Source organism: Mus caroli, chromosome 5 (genome assembly GCF_900094665.2).
Source record: "Mus caroli chromosome 5, CAROLI_EIJ_v1.1, whole genome shotgun sequence".
NCBI lineage: Eukaryota > Metazoa > Chordata > Mammalia > Rodentia > Muridae > Mus > Mus caroli.
Window position 1 is genome coordinate 101595840 of NC_034574.1, and position 18411 is coordinate 101614250.

Consider the following 18411-nt stretch of genomic DNA (forward strand, 5'->3'; position numbering starts at 1 on the left):
CCCAGCCTGAGTGCCACGGGAGGGCATTTAGGAGGCTTGGTCTTCTGAGCCTTCAGGACATATGATTTGCATGTTGCATGTGTGCTAAGGTCAGGTCAGGTATATGGGTCCTTCTAAATCCTGCTCTCCATGTTGAAGATACTTCTTCACTATGCCCTTCCTCTATCCATCCATCCCACATTCTTGCCTCTGTGGCCCTGGATAGCCCTTGGGTCTTTCTAGTTTGAGAGTGGGTAGAAACCAGCTAAGGGTCTATGGGATTAGGTGCCCTACCCAGTTGTCTAGAAAAGTTTTGTTTCTGCCACCTCTACCTCCTACCCAGGGATTGAGGTAAAGCTTCCACAGGGCAGCTTCTGCCTGCTGCTTTTGTTTAGGGTGCTTCAGTCAGGATAAAGGGACATTCCCATATCGTATGAGAGCTTCAGGGCAGACACCATTGACCATTTTATAGTTCTTGGTTTGGACCAGGCTGTGAAGAATAGCTGGCTTTCCTTGAGGTCCTATGTGACAGAAAATACTTGGCGTTCTTTTTGAGAACAGTGATCTATCTTCCATTGGACATGAAACTGCCTGAAAAGATCCTACTGGGTGTCTTGGGTAGCTTCTCCACACAAGCTCACCTCAAGCCCCTATAGAAGTTTCTATACACATAGTGATTCCATGGTAGACACTAGGTGCATATTGGCTGGGTGGTTCTAGGTTCTGAATTATTTGTGAATGCTGCATCTGCAGCATTCAAGCATGGCTGGGCTTGGAAAGACAAAAGTTCTCAAGACCATGAGTCTAGGGATTCAGAAACCGCATGTTCCCGGTGACCAATGGGTATGTCAGTCCTGAAGGATATAGTTTATGTCCAGAAACAACATCACAAGCTGGGCAGGGCCCCTGTCTGGGTGTAAAAGTAGTCCCTCGCCCTTGGTTTCTGGGAGCCTTTGACTGTGGTGGGGATCACCTCTACTTTCTTGAAGTGTAAGTTTCTAAGGTGAATATTGCTGAGGGGCTGTAAGGCAGGATAGGGCTTAGATGGGAAAGCTGGGAGCCAGGAAAGCTGACCCCACCCTGCACCACCCAAAGATCTCTGATTTTCCACTCAATGCCAGCAGCTGAATCTTCAAAGGGCTACCACTCAGTTCTCTCCACAAACATGGCAAGCACCTTCTATTTTCTGTAAGCCTTCTTCTGTCTTCCAGAAGTTTGGCTGGGGGTGGGGTGGGGGCGGGGGAGTGCTGCAGAATCAGCAGCTTTTTTCTTGAGCGTTTTATCTCCAGTGGTGGCAAGGTGGGGTGGCAGACAAGTAGCCACAGGTTTGTCAGCCTGGTAGGTGCAGATTTCTGCCCCCACAGGAGATCTCAGAGGCCCAGGGAGTGTATGTAGGACAAAAGCATGTCCCTGCCAAGTTGCGGCACTCCTAGGACCAGCAGACTTCACTACTGCATACCTGGTCTACCCAGAAGCCTGGCCATTTGGGGATATACTGTTCCTGGTGTTAGTCTCAACAGGAGCCTTCAGTGTCTTCTTTGGCAGGCACCCTACCTCCATCTCTGAAGAGGAACTCTATGTTCTTGTCTGGGTGGAAGAAAGAAGCTGGCTTATCCTGGCCCCTGTAAGGGTCACCAGCCTCAGGTGTTGGAGGCATCTCTGGGTGAATCAGCAAAAACTCATTCTGGGCTGTTGCTTCAGTTTCCACTGGAAAACAGCCCCCGTGGAGGGCTGCCTCCAAGCTAGGCAATAGTTGCCACTGAACTGGCTTCTCAGTGAGTCCTCACTAGGTAGACATGGCCTCCCCTGCTGGACCTGCCCAGGGGGGATGTCCCCTGCCCCACCTGGTAAGACAGCTTTTGGCTTCTGAGGGGCAAGAGAGTCACTGAGAGTCCCCTGTCTTAGAAAATCACCCATGTGTCCTAGAGTAGGCAGCAACAGAAGCAGCAGCCCCTCAAATAAGGCTTATTTTCTAGGCCCAAATTTCCTAAGTATCATTCTCTATTCCCTGGTAGCCAATGTGTCCAGGCACTTGAGTCTGTATATAAGTAGGCATGTGCATTAGTGTGCACCTGCATAGTTTAGTGTGCTCAATGCGAATCAACTCTACAGTGCAGGGTCAGAGCTGAGTTCAGGATCTCCTAGCACTTCTACAACTGTGTGGATACCTGGCTTCTGGAGATAATGTACCATGAGGACCGTGTGCAGGTGGGCTACACTGGGTAACAAAGGGCAGCTCCTTGTTTGTCCTAGTGTCCTTGGCAAGGAGGATCCCAAGTGAACCATGCAGCTTCCTGCTGGGCTGGGGCTTCTAGAGCCTCCAGGCACTTACATGCTAAGCCAGGCCCCTCTTATGCCAGGACTCAGGGTCTGTGCCCACGTATCTGGCACAAACCTCTTGCCTCTGGCCTGTTTTCTAAGAAGGCAGAGAATGTTCTTTGGGGTAGTATACCAAGTTACAAAAGGACCTACTGGGTAAACTGGAGACCCCAGCCCTCTGAGTAGGCTGAATCCTCAGGTGTACAGGAGGATCATTCTGTTCACACGCAAAACATAAATTTCAGGGACCGGGGTCATGCTCTTCCTACTCAAAAGTATCGCTTCTGTGGAAGGCTACAGACTGAAAGCAGCAGAGAGCTGATATAACAAGAGTTTATTAAGCAGCAACTAGCAAAATACTTTTTCTACAAGAATGAAAAGATGAGTTTGACCTTAAAACCCACATTTTTTTTTTTTTAAAGCTGGGCATGATGGCATGAGCTTGTAATCGAAGTGCTGGGAAGGCCCAGAGGGATCTCTGGGGCTCACTGGCCAGGCAGCCTAGCCTACTTGGTAAATTCTAGGCCAGTGAGAGATTGTTCCTGCCTCCCCAAAATCAATAGCACCTGAAGAATGACACCTGAGGTTGTTTTTGGCCTCCACATGATCATCTATACACATGTACATCCACATACATATGTACTTGCATAGAAATGAGTGTGCACAAACACAAATCCATGCACACACATATACACACATTCACACATAAACACAAATAAGACTTTTTGAGTAGCTCAGAACCAGGCATAGAAGTGCCGGCCTACTACCCAGTGTACAGACAGATTTCTAGCAGGCTTTTCAGTTCACGTCTGGCACTCAGAGCAAACCAATCCTCTGGGGGCAGGAGCTTGAGATGGGTAAGGATGGTGATGCAGAGAATTCTAGAAGTCATTGTGTATCCTGCTCTATTCATAGCTTAGGGTATGGGACTTCTGCTGTACCAGTGTGGGCAAGGGGAAAATAAGGGGCCTCTTGGATGGCCCGCCCCAGGGGTCGTGTGAACAGAGCCTCCTGTGGGCAAAGCCTTTGTGCTTCTTTACAACAGGAGAACTCGATGCCTCTTCTCAGGTTTCCTGCAGTGAGTGTGTGCAGATGCACGCCAGGGCTACCTCCACTCCTGCTGTCCCAACCACAGACAACAAGAAGGGCCTGGGTGGATTCTACAGCTCAACTTTGCAGAGAAAACAAACTTTAACAGAAGGGCCTTCTCCAGTGTTCCAGGGCCGTGTACTCAAATCATTAGCCAGTCTGTCCTCACAGAGGTCTTGGCTCAGAAAAGTCCTGTGGCGAATCAGTTTTCTGCCAAGTGTCAGTCTGAGATGTAAAAACAGAGAAACCAGAAGCATTAAAACTAAGCAGTATGGGAGGGCTGTCTCAGCAGGAAACAGGTCTGAGATTTGTCTGTGGCCAGGCCAGCGGCAGCCTTCCACATATACCTCATTGGAAGCATTTAGCCAAACTCTAGGGGAACTGCAGAATCTTCACTTCCTGTAGCCGAGGACCTGGTATCAGGAACAAGTTTCCCAGGGTCAAGAAGAGCCAAGCAGCAAAAACCATGGCCTTTTGGTCTGGGGCCAGTTGCATTTCCCACATCCTCCTGGTTTCTCAAACACTAGGTTTGAGAGTGACCCCTAAAACAGAGACGATCTCTTGTTGCACACCATTAGACACTGGATGCCAGGACAGTCACAGTGTGCAGGCTGCTCTCACAGGGCCTCAGGTTCCAGTGTAGGTGCTCCAGGGTACATTCTGTGGGCTCAGCCTATGAACAGCAAAGGGAGCCAAAGGGACCCTCCTTGGGAGAGTCAGGCCAAGAGGTATGGCCTACAGACCATACAAAAGGCAAAGCTTCAGTTTCCCTGACTCTGGAGCCCAGATACACTTGTGCCCTTGGGTCACCTACTCTGATACCCTTATGCCTATATTTGGGTTCCTACTTGCCCCCACATCAGCTTGGGAGGGGTATCTTCTGGCCATCCTAGCCCCTCACAAAGGAGTGAGAGTTATGGGATGATACAAACTGTATAGGCAGTGTACTGTCTCACTCTACCTCATCCAGGCCAGGCAAGACAGCAGAGCCCATGGGGAGAGACTACAGGAGGAACAGAGGTAGAGATGGAGGGTAGTTGACCTGGGTACTGCAGTGTTGCCACTTGGCCCGCTGAGTCGCCCCAGCTGTCACCCTATGTTACCTCCTCTCCTGTTCTCAGTGGCTGTCAGGCTTGGTCAGATCTAGACCTTCCCTTCTTGGTGTCTGGCAACCCCCTTGGGCTTGGGCACCCTTGATAACCCTCACATCTTGGATATTCTTCTAATATCTCACCTCAACAGGGTCTTGGAGTCTATGTTTTCTCCATGCTCAGCTCAGGAAGAGCTATAGAAGGCTCAGAGGAGTTCAAGGTCATATTTCTCAGTGTTTCTATGGCTGAAGAAAAGACATTTCCTGAAAACGGATTCCTGAGGTTTCTAAAGGGCCCTAACTTCAAATACCAAATTCTTTCCTCTTCTATGAGCTGCATACTGTCTCAAGCAGCAGATACAGGGGCAACACCGGGTCCTGGCTCTCTTGTCCATACCTAGGTTGCTAGGGTCCCTTCCAGCTAGGTATTCTGAAGTTTACTTCAGGAGAAAAGTTTATGTTCCTGCCTGGATACACAAGGCAGCCTGCAAACTGTGCCTCTGTGGCCCCACTGTGCTCTGTAGGCTGACACAACCACTCTGCTCAGAGGGCACCTTCTGAAGGAGAATCCTGTTATACTGTGTTTGTTCTATGTGTGTGGTCACAAGAACTCTTCTGGAGGGAGCTTTTGAATAAGTGTAATAACAATGGCCCACTGCCTTTGGAAAACGAGGTGACATCCCATCGACCAGACATTTTATCAGCAGCTTTTCAGGAACTCTTTGGACTCACCTAATCTTATTCACCGGTGTTCACCAATTCACCCCCACCCTGACCATGCCGAACCCTGTAGCTACTGTCCCTGGCGGCGGTTAGGTGAGCGGCTATCCAAAGCCTTGTGACCTCTACACACTGTTGGTCTGGGGTTGAAGCTCACCTAGCCAGCCATCCCAAGAACCTACACAGGTGGCTTCCTCTCAAAAGAGTTGTACCCCCTTTCTGTTGGCTTAATCAGTCCTTAACACTCTGATTATGGGAAACTCCACATTTCCAGAAACCTCGGGTATCTGGCTTAGTACAGGTAAGTTCCTGTCTGCTCTTGATGCTCTCTGCTTATCTGTTAATCCTGCTGAGGTTGAACTGCATGGCAGTGTCCAGTTGACCCTGGGAAGAAGAAAAGGTGAGAACTGGTAGATGCTCATCTCTGTGGCAATAATACTCCTGCCTGACAGTAGCACATGTACACACATACACACACACACATACACACACACACACAGGCACATGTACTTACAAACATATATAATGAATAAAAACATGTAATACAAAATTAAAAAGAAAACTGAATGTGGTGCTAAGCACTGAACTCAAGTGTTTGCATGCTTTATCACTGAGCCACATTCCAGCCCTAATAGCTTAGTTTTGGTTTTGTGTGTATGTGTGTATGGTGTATGTGCACATGGGTATGTGGGTATGTGCACATGTGCATGTGGGTACACATGAATGTGCACATGTGGAGGTCAGAGGTCAATATTAGGTGACTTATCACTATCACTTTTTCCACCTTTTGTTATTTTTAAGGAAAAGAAACACACACACATACAGAGAGAGGGAGGGAGGGAGAGAGAGAGAGAGGGGAGAGAGAGAGAGAGAGAGAGAGAGAGAGAGAGAGAGAGAGAGAGAGAGGAGATTGAGAGAGAGAGAGAGAGAGACTCACCACTCATAGTCTTGGCTAGCAGTCCCTTAAAAGCAACTGAGTCTTTCACTGCCCACACCCCACCAGAAGTCATCAACTGTAGAGAGGGATACTTCAGCATCATTATCACAATTTTCAAGAGTCTCTTCAATGGCTTTCTGTTTAGGCTGTTACTTTTCTGGGGGGTGGGAGGGTAGAGGTTGTCACAGAAGCCTTTCATGTCTCTACTTCTCATCTGTGAGTCTGTAGTCATTGACACCATTGCAAAAGTAGCTTTCTTGCCCTTTTTTTTTTTTCCAGACAGGGTTTATCTGTTTATTTCTGGCTATCCTGGAATTTTCAGACCAGGCTAGTCTCAAACCCAGAGATTTACCTGCCTCTACCTCCTGAGTGCTGTGATTAGCTTCCTTGCCCTTTAGAGTCAGTGACAGCACAGATCCTGCATCTGCACACGGCTTCTGCTGAAAGCATAGACCACTGACATCATTGCCTCCAACACCAGCATGTGCAAGGGACCCCAGCATGGTTCCATGGCAGCACGGTCCCATAGCACATACCACAGACCAACATGGCTCCCTGTTGCAGCACAGGCCACAGACACCACAGTAGCCCTTGGCAGCAGTCCCTGGCCTCAGACAGCAGCACAGACCACACGCATCCACACAGCCTTTAGTGATAATGCCCAACATGGCCCTCAGCAGCAACATAGACCACAGACATCAACATGACTTCATCCATCTTTATTTTTTAAGTCAGTTTTTCAGACTGGGCTTTGATATCATACAACTTTAGTCTCAGCACTTAGAAGGAAGAGACAGGCAGATTTCTAAGTTCAAGGCTAGCCTGGTCTCTAGAGGGAAGCCTAGGACAGTCAGGTCTACACAGAGAAATCATGTTTCAAAAACCATCACCAACAAAAAAGACAGGGCTTTTCACTGAACCGGAAACTCATTGGTTCAGCTTTGCTGGCTGGCCAAGGAGTTATCCTACCCCTCTATAGCCAGAGTTACAGGTGCACAACACCATTTCTGTCTTATATGGGTGCTGGGATCATGAACTCAGGTTTTCATGCTTATGTGGCAGGCACTTTACTTACTGAGTCATCTCCCTAGCTCTCCCTAAATAGTTTAATTTTTGAAAAGAGAAACAGGAATTATGGGAAAATGACTCAAAGAAGTCAATATCCCTTGACACACCAAGAGAGTTCACCCCGTGCTTCCCCTAAGTGACTGCATAGGGACACACCCTGATCAGTGACAGTATATTGTTAAGATTTAGGTCATGAGTCCTGGCATCCGTGCCTTGAGTTGAATTAAGGCACAGAGAGGCTTTAAAACATCATGTATTTCACTGTCTTTTGGGTAGGCTCAACACCACCCCAGAAGCCCACATAACCACGACTATCCACAGCTGCACCCTATCTGCACTATAGCTGTGGTACCATTGCCCCTTCACTGGCCTTGTAGCTTAGTGACTGGTGGGGCAGCAAAACTGAAGCCCTGTATACCGTGGGTTTTCTGGGATCACCTGATAGCAAAGTAGGCATTTTTTTTCTGAAAATAAGGCTGGCCTTAGTTTTGGATGCAGCAAGGCCTTCTCAGATGACTCCTGTGTACGTGTCCACTGATGGGAAGTCGTATTTATGCCTAGTGATGGGAACCAGTTGAACCTGAGGGAGAAACATATGTAATTCCACTGAAGGGAATTACAATGTGCCAAATAAAGGAACCATGTAAGTGTCCACTGACAGGTTACTACACGTGTTCACCAAAAGGGACTATGTGAGTGCCAACTAATAAGGAAGTACTTGTTTGCCAACCAGGAGAACAAGGAGAGCAAATCCTGACAGCAGGTGGCTGGGCCAGGCAGATGCTCATGGAAAACATGCACAGCATGGGCATGTACTTTAGAAACTTCTATGGCTCAAACCTGTCCACAGTTTTACACTAATTGAATCTAGTAAAGAAACTATGAGATAAGCAATTAGTAGAAAGAAATGGACCTGTACTTTGTATCTTAAAAGATTTCTTTGTTTAGTGAAGTTTTCAACTATATTTTACCTAAGTATCACTTTGTGACAGGTTGTTAGAATCAAAACTGGTACACCCTCAGCTTGTAGGTGGATATTGCCTTTGAAACTAATGGACATCAGAGTCCTGGGTATGTTTCCTGTGGCTGCTGTGTATCCTGAGGAGTGTTCTAAGTTAACTGGTTAACATCTGTGAGAATTCACCACATTAAAGTTGAAGCCCTGTAACTAGATAACTAGATTAAAGAAACAGAATCATATTCCACTAGTCCCTTAAGAGTCCCTAACCCTCATCCATGTATTTCCAAATGTTCTGCTTAGCGAGATTAATTTCACAGTGGTGGAAATTTTACAATATAGCTCTCAACCTTGGGTTCAGCCCCCCCCCCCCCAACATCAGCAGTAGAAGTCGCTGGAGCTCTGTGCTCACCAAAGGAAGACATTCCTGGAAAAAAAAAAACCACCAAACCAAAAAACCAGGTCTTTGTCTAAAATAGGCAAAGTCATAACACAAAGGCAAATTGTGAAAATGTTCCAGGTTCAAACTCACCAAAGAGGCCCTTTATGCAGCACAAGTTCCAGACTAGACCTGATTCAGTCATCTCAGACTGAGCAAGCCAGAAACTAGTCTGTGGCTGAACCCAAGTGGACATCCCTGAGAAGATGTAGGATCTTTTTTGGCTTTTTAGACTAATTTACACTGATAAAGGAAGACTTGAAGTGGGCTTGGTAGGGGTAATAAGGATGCCAGGGCAAGGTAGAATATCAGGTTGTTGACCACACTTATTCCCAGGCTCTCTTTCCTCTGGTGCCATCTCTGCCCAACAAAATGTTCAGTACCAGTGAAGTCAGTGTGAAGGTTTGAATTTGCCACATAAGAATTTTAGGAATTTCCTCTTAGTCTGAAAAGAAAACTTGTTCAAAACATCCCTTTGTATTTACAATTGCTTGGGTTTGAAAGAACTTCTGTCCTGTTCAGAGAGGCCATAGCTTTTTAAGTGTTCGTGAGGAACAGGTTTGACACTTCAGGCTGTCTAGCTAGCTGCACTCAACCCCATTTGGTGTTCAGGTCAGTTATCATGGTGCTGTCCTAGGAGGCTGGCTAGAGGCCCAGGGTTCCTCTGGGCCTGACCAGGAGAAATACTACTGCTTGAAGAGCCAACTAAGAATGACTCAGACTCAAGGGGGAGTGCCTTGTGGTGACAGGTCAGCAGAGGTGGCTGGAGCAGAGGGCTTTGGGTTATTTGGCTAGAGCCTTATGTTCGTCTACTTTCTGAGCTTGAGTCCTGGGTCTTCCTGTCTCTTTTGGGGCTTCTGGATTATTCTTCTAATAAAGTTCTCAGCTTGTGGGTGGGAAGATATATGTGTCCTACACTGTTATTCTTCATAGTCTGGACTTATGATTTTCTCAATGATAGACCTACAACAGGAACTGCCTGAGTGCTATGGTCAGGAAAAGACACACGTTTAGCTAAGGATAAGCACTCTGGTCTCTCCAGAAGCATGCCATTAGTAGTAGATTCTGTGTGCTACTGGGAAACAGTGCTCAGATGTACCACTCATTTTTGAAAGCACATTGTAAGGCAATACCCAACTTTACAGTTTATCCACAGAACATTTACAGCTAAAAATACAATCTCTGTCAGATGGCAGGCAATTTTGACTCTTAGAGATGGAAAGCCAAGAAAGGGGGAGGTTGAGATTGGACTCAGGATCTGGTCAACTCTGCAAGGGCACATGAGAAGGGACAGTGCTGGTACCATTGGAGAACAGGAATTCTGATATGGGAGCTGGGAGGTTTATGTCCAGAGAGAATGTCTCTCCAAGTAGTGTCTAGGATGCCTTTGAGATATGTTTGGGGAAGAAAGTGGGATAGGGCAGTGGAGATAAAGCATCACGGAAGTTCAGAATTATGTACTACTCAGGGAATTGTGAAAGAGGCACAGTATGTGCTGTTTGCAAGGGACATACTTGGATGCTGGTTGTAGTCAATGTGTGCAAGTGCTGCATCCTTTCAAGAGCCTTCTATGGAGACAGATGGGATGCGAACAGACAACTGGCAAAGATGGAAAAACAAACCACAGAGAACCAGTTAGGCCCAGAGAGGGAGAGGGAACCAATGAAAACTAAAGTAGAGGTTAGAGGTCTTAGAAGTTTTTAGTAGGTAGATCTGACTTCAAAACCAAGCATGTGTATTCTAAGCAGACTTAGATGGCAAAACAGTCCTGAGTGCTGCCTGCATGTTCATGTGGAGGCATGTCTACACAAGGTCTCCTACAAGAGTACCTAGAGAAAGCTGCTGGTGTGGGAAGGGGACAGAGATGTGACCAGTCACCTACCCGCTGGGCTTGGCCCCTCAGCTGATTCCTTAGTGTGGGTGTGGAGGACTCTTTTGTAGTCGGGTTTTTCTTCACTAAGTCTGGCCACAGCTCTCAACAAGATGGTCTCCCCTGATATAGAGAGGCCAGCAGACTGGGGTCATGTCACTGCCTGTCAGCCTTCCCTCTGAACCTTCCTTAGAATCATGTGCTCAGTCCACAGCTCTGCAGCCACTCTTGCCCTCCTGAGCCATTCTCAGCTGTGTGCTCAGGTTCCCCTTGGGTTCCTGGCCACATTTAGGGATGTTATCCATCATAGCCAGCCAGCCTAGCCAGTGGCACTTACATGGATTGCTGCTCCTCCTCCATATTCAGAACTTCTTTGGCCACTTATTGTTGGCTTTGTTCCCATTATGCAGAGGTGACAGAGACCCATATCTCTACTGAGTCTGTGGCTGGGTCATCCTATCCTTTCCTATGTTAAAAGGACATTGTGTAAGCCCTGATCACTCTCTTGTTCCCTATATACCTATGAAATACTTCCTATCTCTGTGCCTGCTTGTGTGCTCTGCTTCTCCCTCTCCCTCTCTCTCTGTGTGATAGGATCTTACTATGTAGCCTAGACCTCCAAATTGCCCTGCCTCAGACACCTGAGTATTGGGATTAAGGCATGTGCTATTAAGCTTGATTGGAACAGATTATAAAAAAGGTTCACTTATTTTTATTTTATGTGTATAGGTATTTTACCTTTATGTATGTCTGTACCACACACATGTAGTTCCAGCAGAGGCCAGAAGAAGAGGTAGGATCTCTTGGTACTGGAGTTACAGACTGTTGTGATCCACCATATGGGTGCTGGGGACCAAACCTGGGTGTTCTGCAAGAGCAGGAAGTGCTTTTAACTGAGGCTCCATCTCTCCAGCACCTGGGGCAGATTCTTAATAGGACTATTGCTTGTGACCTGTGGGGGTTCAGCTGTGCCCCCTGCATGCTTGGTAACCTGTTCTCATATGTGCAATGCTACTCCATGTGGTTATGGAAGACAGGCTATTAAGGTGATATCTTTTAATTAAAGCTATATAAGCAGCCATGGTGGTACACACATCCTGGGCTACACAGCAAGATCCTGTTTCAAATAACAAACAACAAGGGGGGGGGTGATGTGGAGTGTGAACTCAAGCAGAAGGAGGACAATGAAGAAAAGAAGACAGACAGTTATAGCGGGTAAGGGTAAACTATTCACTGAACCTACTGAATGTGCTATTGTTAAGGAGATATGAGATACAATGCTATTATAAGGCTGATTACCTATTAAATAAGAATCCAGTGTAGAGTATCTAAGGCTGTTGGGACTCTGCTCCATCTGTGAATGTTGAATTATAGTCTTTAAGGCTCACTGTCCTGCTGTTGCACATAGAACACTCCTCAGATACCCCCTAGCTTTTAGGAACACACTTGTTCCCAGTGTGTGCCCCTAGTGTCATTAATAAACTTGGTTCACTTGAGTTTGTGGGTTACTAACACTGGCGATTAACTGGGGAGCCTCTGCATCTGACCTCATCATTTTCCCCTGTGTGAGTTTTTTCAGTTGCCTGAACCTTTCCCAGTTCTACACTGAATAGACCACTTGTTTTTCTGTGAAATGAATCCAACAGGGACTCAGGGCAGCTCCAGCTTGTGTGGCCCAGCGCCCTCTAGTGCTCACTTCACCCACCACCACTGGCCTCTGACTTCCACACACCTTGCATCTGAATAACCCACATCTCTACGCTGCCATTGGGAGATGAATGTGGGCTTTTAGTATTGACTAGTGACACCCAGGAGCCCCATCCTGGAGTGCCACAACCTGTGTAAGTAGTAGAATTTGGCAACTACCTACATGCTTACTTAAGTGAAGATTACAGGGAAAGAACAACCGGTGTTCATGATAAGTGCTGATGAAAGCACTGACAAGGGTAAACATCTCAACTCCACCAAATGTGCCCTGGAATTAAATGGCTCCCAAAAGCTCAATTGTGACGAAATAAAAATAGTGTCAAATGCTAAAAACCATGGTATCAAAATTTATGTGTGTAATCCAAAGCAATGGAAGAATTTTAAAAATTTAAAACTGCATCTGAATAATCGGACCTTGTGACCAAGAGCTCCTCTGAGGGAAGAGTGGAGTGAGATGGTGGTCTGGCTGCATCTGCTGAATTCCTCGGCATGGCTTTCAACACTGAGCAGCACTACGGCCATGCGTGCGCAGCTCCATCTGCTGTGCCCTTTGCACATGTCCACCTGCCCTGTGGGTTATGGTTGGCTCAAGGTTCACACTGAGGTATCATAAACACAGAAGGTTATTTACATTTCACTTTTATCCAACATCTTAGCATTTAGTCATCAGGTATTTATTATATGACAGAGAACATTTGTGTCATAAATATTGGTTTTATAACATTTTATAAATTTCTGGGAGGTACAGAAATGGCTCAGTGATAAGAGTGCTAACTAGCTGGGCATAGTGGCCCATGCCTTTAATCCTAGCACTAGGAAAGAAGAGGCAGGCATATCTCTGTGAGTTCCAGGCCAGCCTGGTATACATATAGTGAGTTTCAGGATAGCCAGGGCTATGGGAGAGACTCTGTCTCAAAACAAAAACAAAAACAAAAACAGAAAACCAACCACCCAACGAATAAAACAAAACAAAAAAAACCCCAAAACTCCGCCCCTCAACTATACCAAATAACAAGAAAAAGAATGCTTTTAGCTCAATCATGAGGGGCAGAGCTCAGATGCCAGCATCCATGTTAGGCGGTTCATAAATGTGTATAACTCCACCTCTAAGGGACCCGATGCCCTCTTCTAGACTTGTCAGAGTCCTATTCTTCACACGTAGAGATACTCATACAGATACACATATAAATGAAGTAAACGAATGTAAATATTTTTAAAGGAGAAGAGTATGTGGTATGATCAAAATATATTGCATGAAGTTCACAAAGATTTTATTACAGTATTTTTACAATCAAATTGTGAATGAAAACAACTTAGAACAGGTATGTTACTACAAGATTTCCGAACACTCATCACATATTTCTGGGATCAAGTATACTCCTGGGGGACAACCATGCCTGGGTCAGATACACTTCCTGGGACAGCAGAAATGAGGCTTATTCCTGCTCAGCAGCCCAAGCATCATTTCCTGAGGACTGGGAAGATTCAATACTAGCAACAGCATCCACAGAGGTCACATACCACTGGAGTAGTCCAGTGGGCAGCCTGCCTGCACCTCAGCCTAGCTGCAGAGTGAAAAGTTACTTCTTTCTGCTGCTAATGTCTTCCACAGAACCAGACAGCTTCTCTGACAAACTACAGGCAAATAGAAAGTAAAGAGGTAGAGTGAGCACCACAACCCCCCTTCTTAGTTCCTGTGGTGTTGAATTCTGAGAGATGCAAGGACTAGGATTGCGGCACATGCCACTTACCTATGAGTGCCAAATGCCTCCCATAGGAAGGGTCAACTCTCCAACAGAGCAACAGGTCTCACCTGCAACTTGACTTCAGGGCAGAACACAGCTCTGCAGAGATCTGTCCATGATACACAACACCACATAGTAGCTGGCACAAACCCTAAGTGACCAAACTATGACACTGGAGACTCACAGCACAAGGAAGAAATGGAGATACCCTGAAGTATTGGCTCTCTATGGGGGATGTTATGTGTACATACATTATGCTGTGGGCACAAGCCCGGCAGATGTGAATACCAGAGAGCTGCATCTTTGGATCCCTGATAGTGAGTCCCAGGTGGCTGCTCACTTTGGTTCCACACCCACATTTAGGAGAGTTCTAAAGTATCAGGAAGGATACACAACAGCCAAAAAACTCCACAAGGCTATCCAGACAGCTGCTTTATCAGAAAGCTACTTTATTTAGTTACATCATCTCTCTAGAGTGAACTCTACCATGATATTTACCGATGAACACACGCATGCCAGGGGCTGGCTACAGAGCGTAGATTTGTAGATGTGGAAGGCAAGAATGGGCTCATCTTCTCAGCATCCATCCCCCTAGGGGATGCTGACCCTGTGGGAAGCATTAAGAGATGTAAAGAGATGTGAGCTTTGGCATGACTTCTACACTGCTGAAGAAAACAAGAGTGCAAATATCAAGTAAGAAAAATAAGTTGAAAAAAAAAAGAGTTCACTGACTTAAATATGTGTTTTTAGAAATTTCATGTCAGTTTAGTTTTTTTCAGAGTACCACTGACTAATGTAAAAATCTGTCATAAAGACAGGAGCCAGCACTGGCAGGAGTGTGAGGTTTCATGTTTGCCCTCACCACATGTATCTACACAAACATCTCATATGTGCACTTTTCTGAGAGAAGTCTTGGGATCAAAAAGCCGACTGAGCACTTGCCTGCACACTGTCTCTGCAGCAGGCCTGAGATACTGATGGGCTGCCGAGGTGGTCCTGTCCATGAACTGCTGACACTGGGGGAAGGCCCTTGTGTTGCTCTGCTGGATAGCTGTGATGCTGGAGGTGATGACAGCTCTTTGTAGGGCATCTGCAATGGTGGGACTCTAACAAATTAAACAAAAACAAAGTCATAAATGTTGTTTATATCTCTGGTAACATGGTTATCCAAGCACTTACTACTGTGTGGCCTTAAAGGTCATGTGTTGATGAAAAACATGTTCTGAGTACTCAGAATGAATGAGGCCTGCTCTAGGCTGAGAAGGTGGTGAACAGGACCAGTAAGGAGGCTGCATTTGTTCTGTCAGTGAACTCAGGGCCTTGCTATACAGATGTTGACCAAAGTCTTGCTCTGTCATTGCAGCATGCTTCAGCATGTATCTACCTGTTTCTGGAAGCCACCTCATTCCACCTTCCTCAATCACTTCCAACAATTCTAGGCAGCTCTAGCACCTTCTCACTGTGTGGTACCATCCTGCTTCTTTAGGCTACCCTGTAGCTCCTCCTCTGCTTCTCCTTTAGTTTCCAAGGGCTACAGGTTCCATTCTTAGCATTCCGAAGGTTCTGGAAACTTCCTTGGCAAGCTTGTCCGGATAATGTTCTTGACTATGGTTTCCAGAAAGATGAGTCTTGACTCATGTGTGCTGCTCAGACCTAGCTTACAGGCTGTACTCAACGTGGTGTTATTTTCAGCTGACTGGATTCCCCTTCTTTGCTTATCCCTACTTTTTTTTTTTTTTTTTTTTTTTTTAGATTTTATGGTTTCTGGACATACTATAACCTTGTAGTTCCTGGGGACCCTGCTCATTCTGGAGCAGCAAATTTCTGTAACTTATGAACAGTTTGCCTGTGGGCATACTTCTCAGAGGCAAACCTACTTGCCTTCATCCCTGTTGTCCCTTTTCAAATTCACACATACCAACTTTTCTCTTGCCTATGCATTCTAGATGAGCATGGACTGCAGTAAGCCCAGAGTCGACAGGGTTATTCAGAATCAACCATCAATATTTCTTGCCTTCCACAGAAAACACAAGTCCACGTTTACTTTTCTCTGTCCTTTCTGTAACAATCTCTAGATGACCACTTCTGTTGCTATCTTACCACAGGAGATTCAAACAGAGCCTGGATACTCAGCAACATACTTGCTCTGTGTGTATAACCACACAGTCCAGAGGAGCCAGAAACTGGGTACTAGAATTATAGTAACAACACAATATACTACCAACCAGGGGATACAAAAGCCAGTATACTGAGCATGAGGTAAGCTTGGTGATTCAAGTTGAGCCAGCATCAAATGAGGGAGAAAGTTCTCAGGGTAGGCAAAGACTTCTTATTGGGTACATCAAGCAACAGACAAATGCAAATGACCCCAGGACCCAAGGTGCACATATGGCTACATGGTCTAAGCAATGTGCCTAGTACTGAAACGGGTAGCTGGAGGTGGGCAACAAAATGTATACTTGATCATGGCATTGTAGGATGCTCAAAGGCCTATGAAGCAGCTGAAAGAGGAGGGCTTGCCTTAGGGCGACTGGCCTTTGATGCTCAAAATGTGTGTGAGAGACACAGGGAATTTCCTACCTGTCCATGGAAAAAGGTGTGGCTGAGAGAAAGATATGTCATTAGAATTGGTACACCACAGCTATGGGCCAAACCAGTCTGTCTCTGCTTCTGTGAAGTGTTTTATGGGGATGCAGTCAATCTGCTAGCTTCTACTCCTTCAGCCACCCTTCTCATTCAAAGGCAAAGCTGAGAAGCTGCATGAAAATTAAGATTATTTACATCTTGGCTTTTACAGGAAACATCTGTGACCCTAGCCTACTCATTTAAAGAGCTACTGTGCATCTATCTATTCACTACTTCTTTTTGAGGTCTCTAAGTCATACCTTGGATTAAAAACACAAACTATAAAGTGCAACATATAATACAACCTTCTCCAAATATGGACATACAGGATTAAGAGACAACTTGTCAGTTTCAATACTGGCTAGAAGTTTTATTTGGCTTATGTTTTGCCCCAATGGTGACTTACCTGATAGCCTTTGTCATGCTTGCATGGCTGGGTGTCAAGCTGAGATGTTGGGGTCCCCTGCAGGTGACGCTGCCTGTGGAGGGGATAAAGCACACTGTATAGTATTAGTGTGTCACAGTACCAGATCATACCTCCTGGTGCTTCTCTAAAGGCATGGCCATGTTTCCATTGTGAGACCAGTATCAAGTGGCACATGCAACCACAAATCTGTGACTCTAGGCAGTTTTCTGAGTGTGACTATGGTCCATTAAGTACCCCAAGCCCATCTGAGTGCCACAGAAGGGACATGCAACTTTTGTTCTGTCTTTGTACTTATGCCCTTTTCAACAATTCAAATAAATTGGAAGGTTGTTGTCAGTTGTTGGGACCAGAACCAATCAGGCCAGCTGAGTTTTAGTCTCACGAAGTTGCCCCTGAGTCATGGTGTCTGTTCTGCTGGCCAGTGGTTGGTCAGGGAGGGCCAGCATGAATACCTGTGGTACATAGGTGATCAGTAAATACTGGAGAGCCACATATGAAGGCCTGGAAAGCACCTCCAGAAGAATGCCCCATTTGCACTTCAGAAGAATATACACTCTTCTACTGTCAGGTGATTCTGGCATAAGACTTTTTATAAGTTAATTTGGCTAAATTATTCGAGTCTTCTAACTTCTTAGCAATTGCATATTCAGTGTTTTACCAATTATAGCGAATAGAATATTGAAATACCCAAACTATAGTTGTTAGATTTCTCTTTAATTCATTATATATTTGGGTTTGTTGTTTCTACACAGTAATTGTTTTATCTCCCTATTATAGTAAGCATTTGACATTATAAAATGTCCCTTTGCTACTAGTAATATTGTTATTTTAAAATTTAGTTTGTCTATTAATAAAAACTACTCTAGTTTCTTTCTGGATGCTGGTTGTATGATGTCTGCTCTGTCAGTTTTCCTTCACTTATTTTTCCTTTGAATTGAATATATTTCTTTTCTTTTTTTTTAATTAGGTATTTTCCTCATTTACATTTCCAATGCTATCCCAAAAGTTCCCCATACCCTCCCCCCCATTCCCCTACCCACCCATTCCCATTTTTTGGCCCTGGCGTTCCCCTGTACTGGGGCATATAAAGTTTGCAAGTCCAATGGGCCTCTCTTTCCAGGGATGGCCAGCTAGGCCATCTTTTGATACATATGCAGCTAGAGTCAAGAGCTCCGGGGTACTGGTTAGTTCACATTGTTGTTCCAACTATACGGTTGCAGATCCCTTTAGCTCCTTGGGTACTTTCTCTAGCTCCAACATTGGGGGCCCTGTGATCCATCCAATAGCTGACTGTGAGCATCCACTTCTGTGTTTGCTAGGCCCCGGCATAGTCTCACAAGAGAGAGCTATATCTGGGTCCTTTCAGCAAAATCTTGCTAGTGTGTGCAATGGTGTCAGTGTTTGGAACCTGATTATGGGATGGATCCCTGGATACGGC

The 18411-nt window shown here is 45.7% G+C and overlaps 1 protein-coding gene across 1 annotated transcript in view; it reads right to left on the reverse strand.

Annotated features, from left to right (window-relative positions):
• Positions 1-14352: 14352 nt before the first annotated feature.
• Positions 14353-18411, reverse strand: part of Rnf212 (ring finger protein 212) — a 41562-nt gene continuing 37503 nt past the window's right edge. The window contains exons 10-12 of the mRNA XM_021163699.2: positions 16953-17025; positions 14864-15027; positions 14353-14528 (exon numbers count right to left, since the gene is read on the reverse strand). Coding sequence (XP_021019358.1) covers positions 14416-14528; positions 14864-15027; positions 16953-17025 — 350 coding nt within the window. The 3' untranslated portion in view covers positions 14353-14415. The remainder of the gene's footprint in view (positions 14529-14863; positions 15028-16952; positions 17026-18411) is intronic.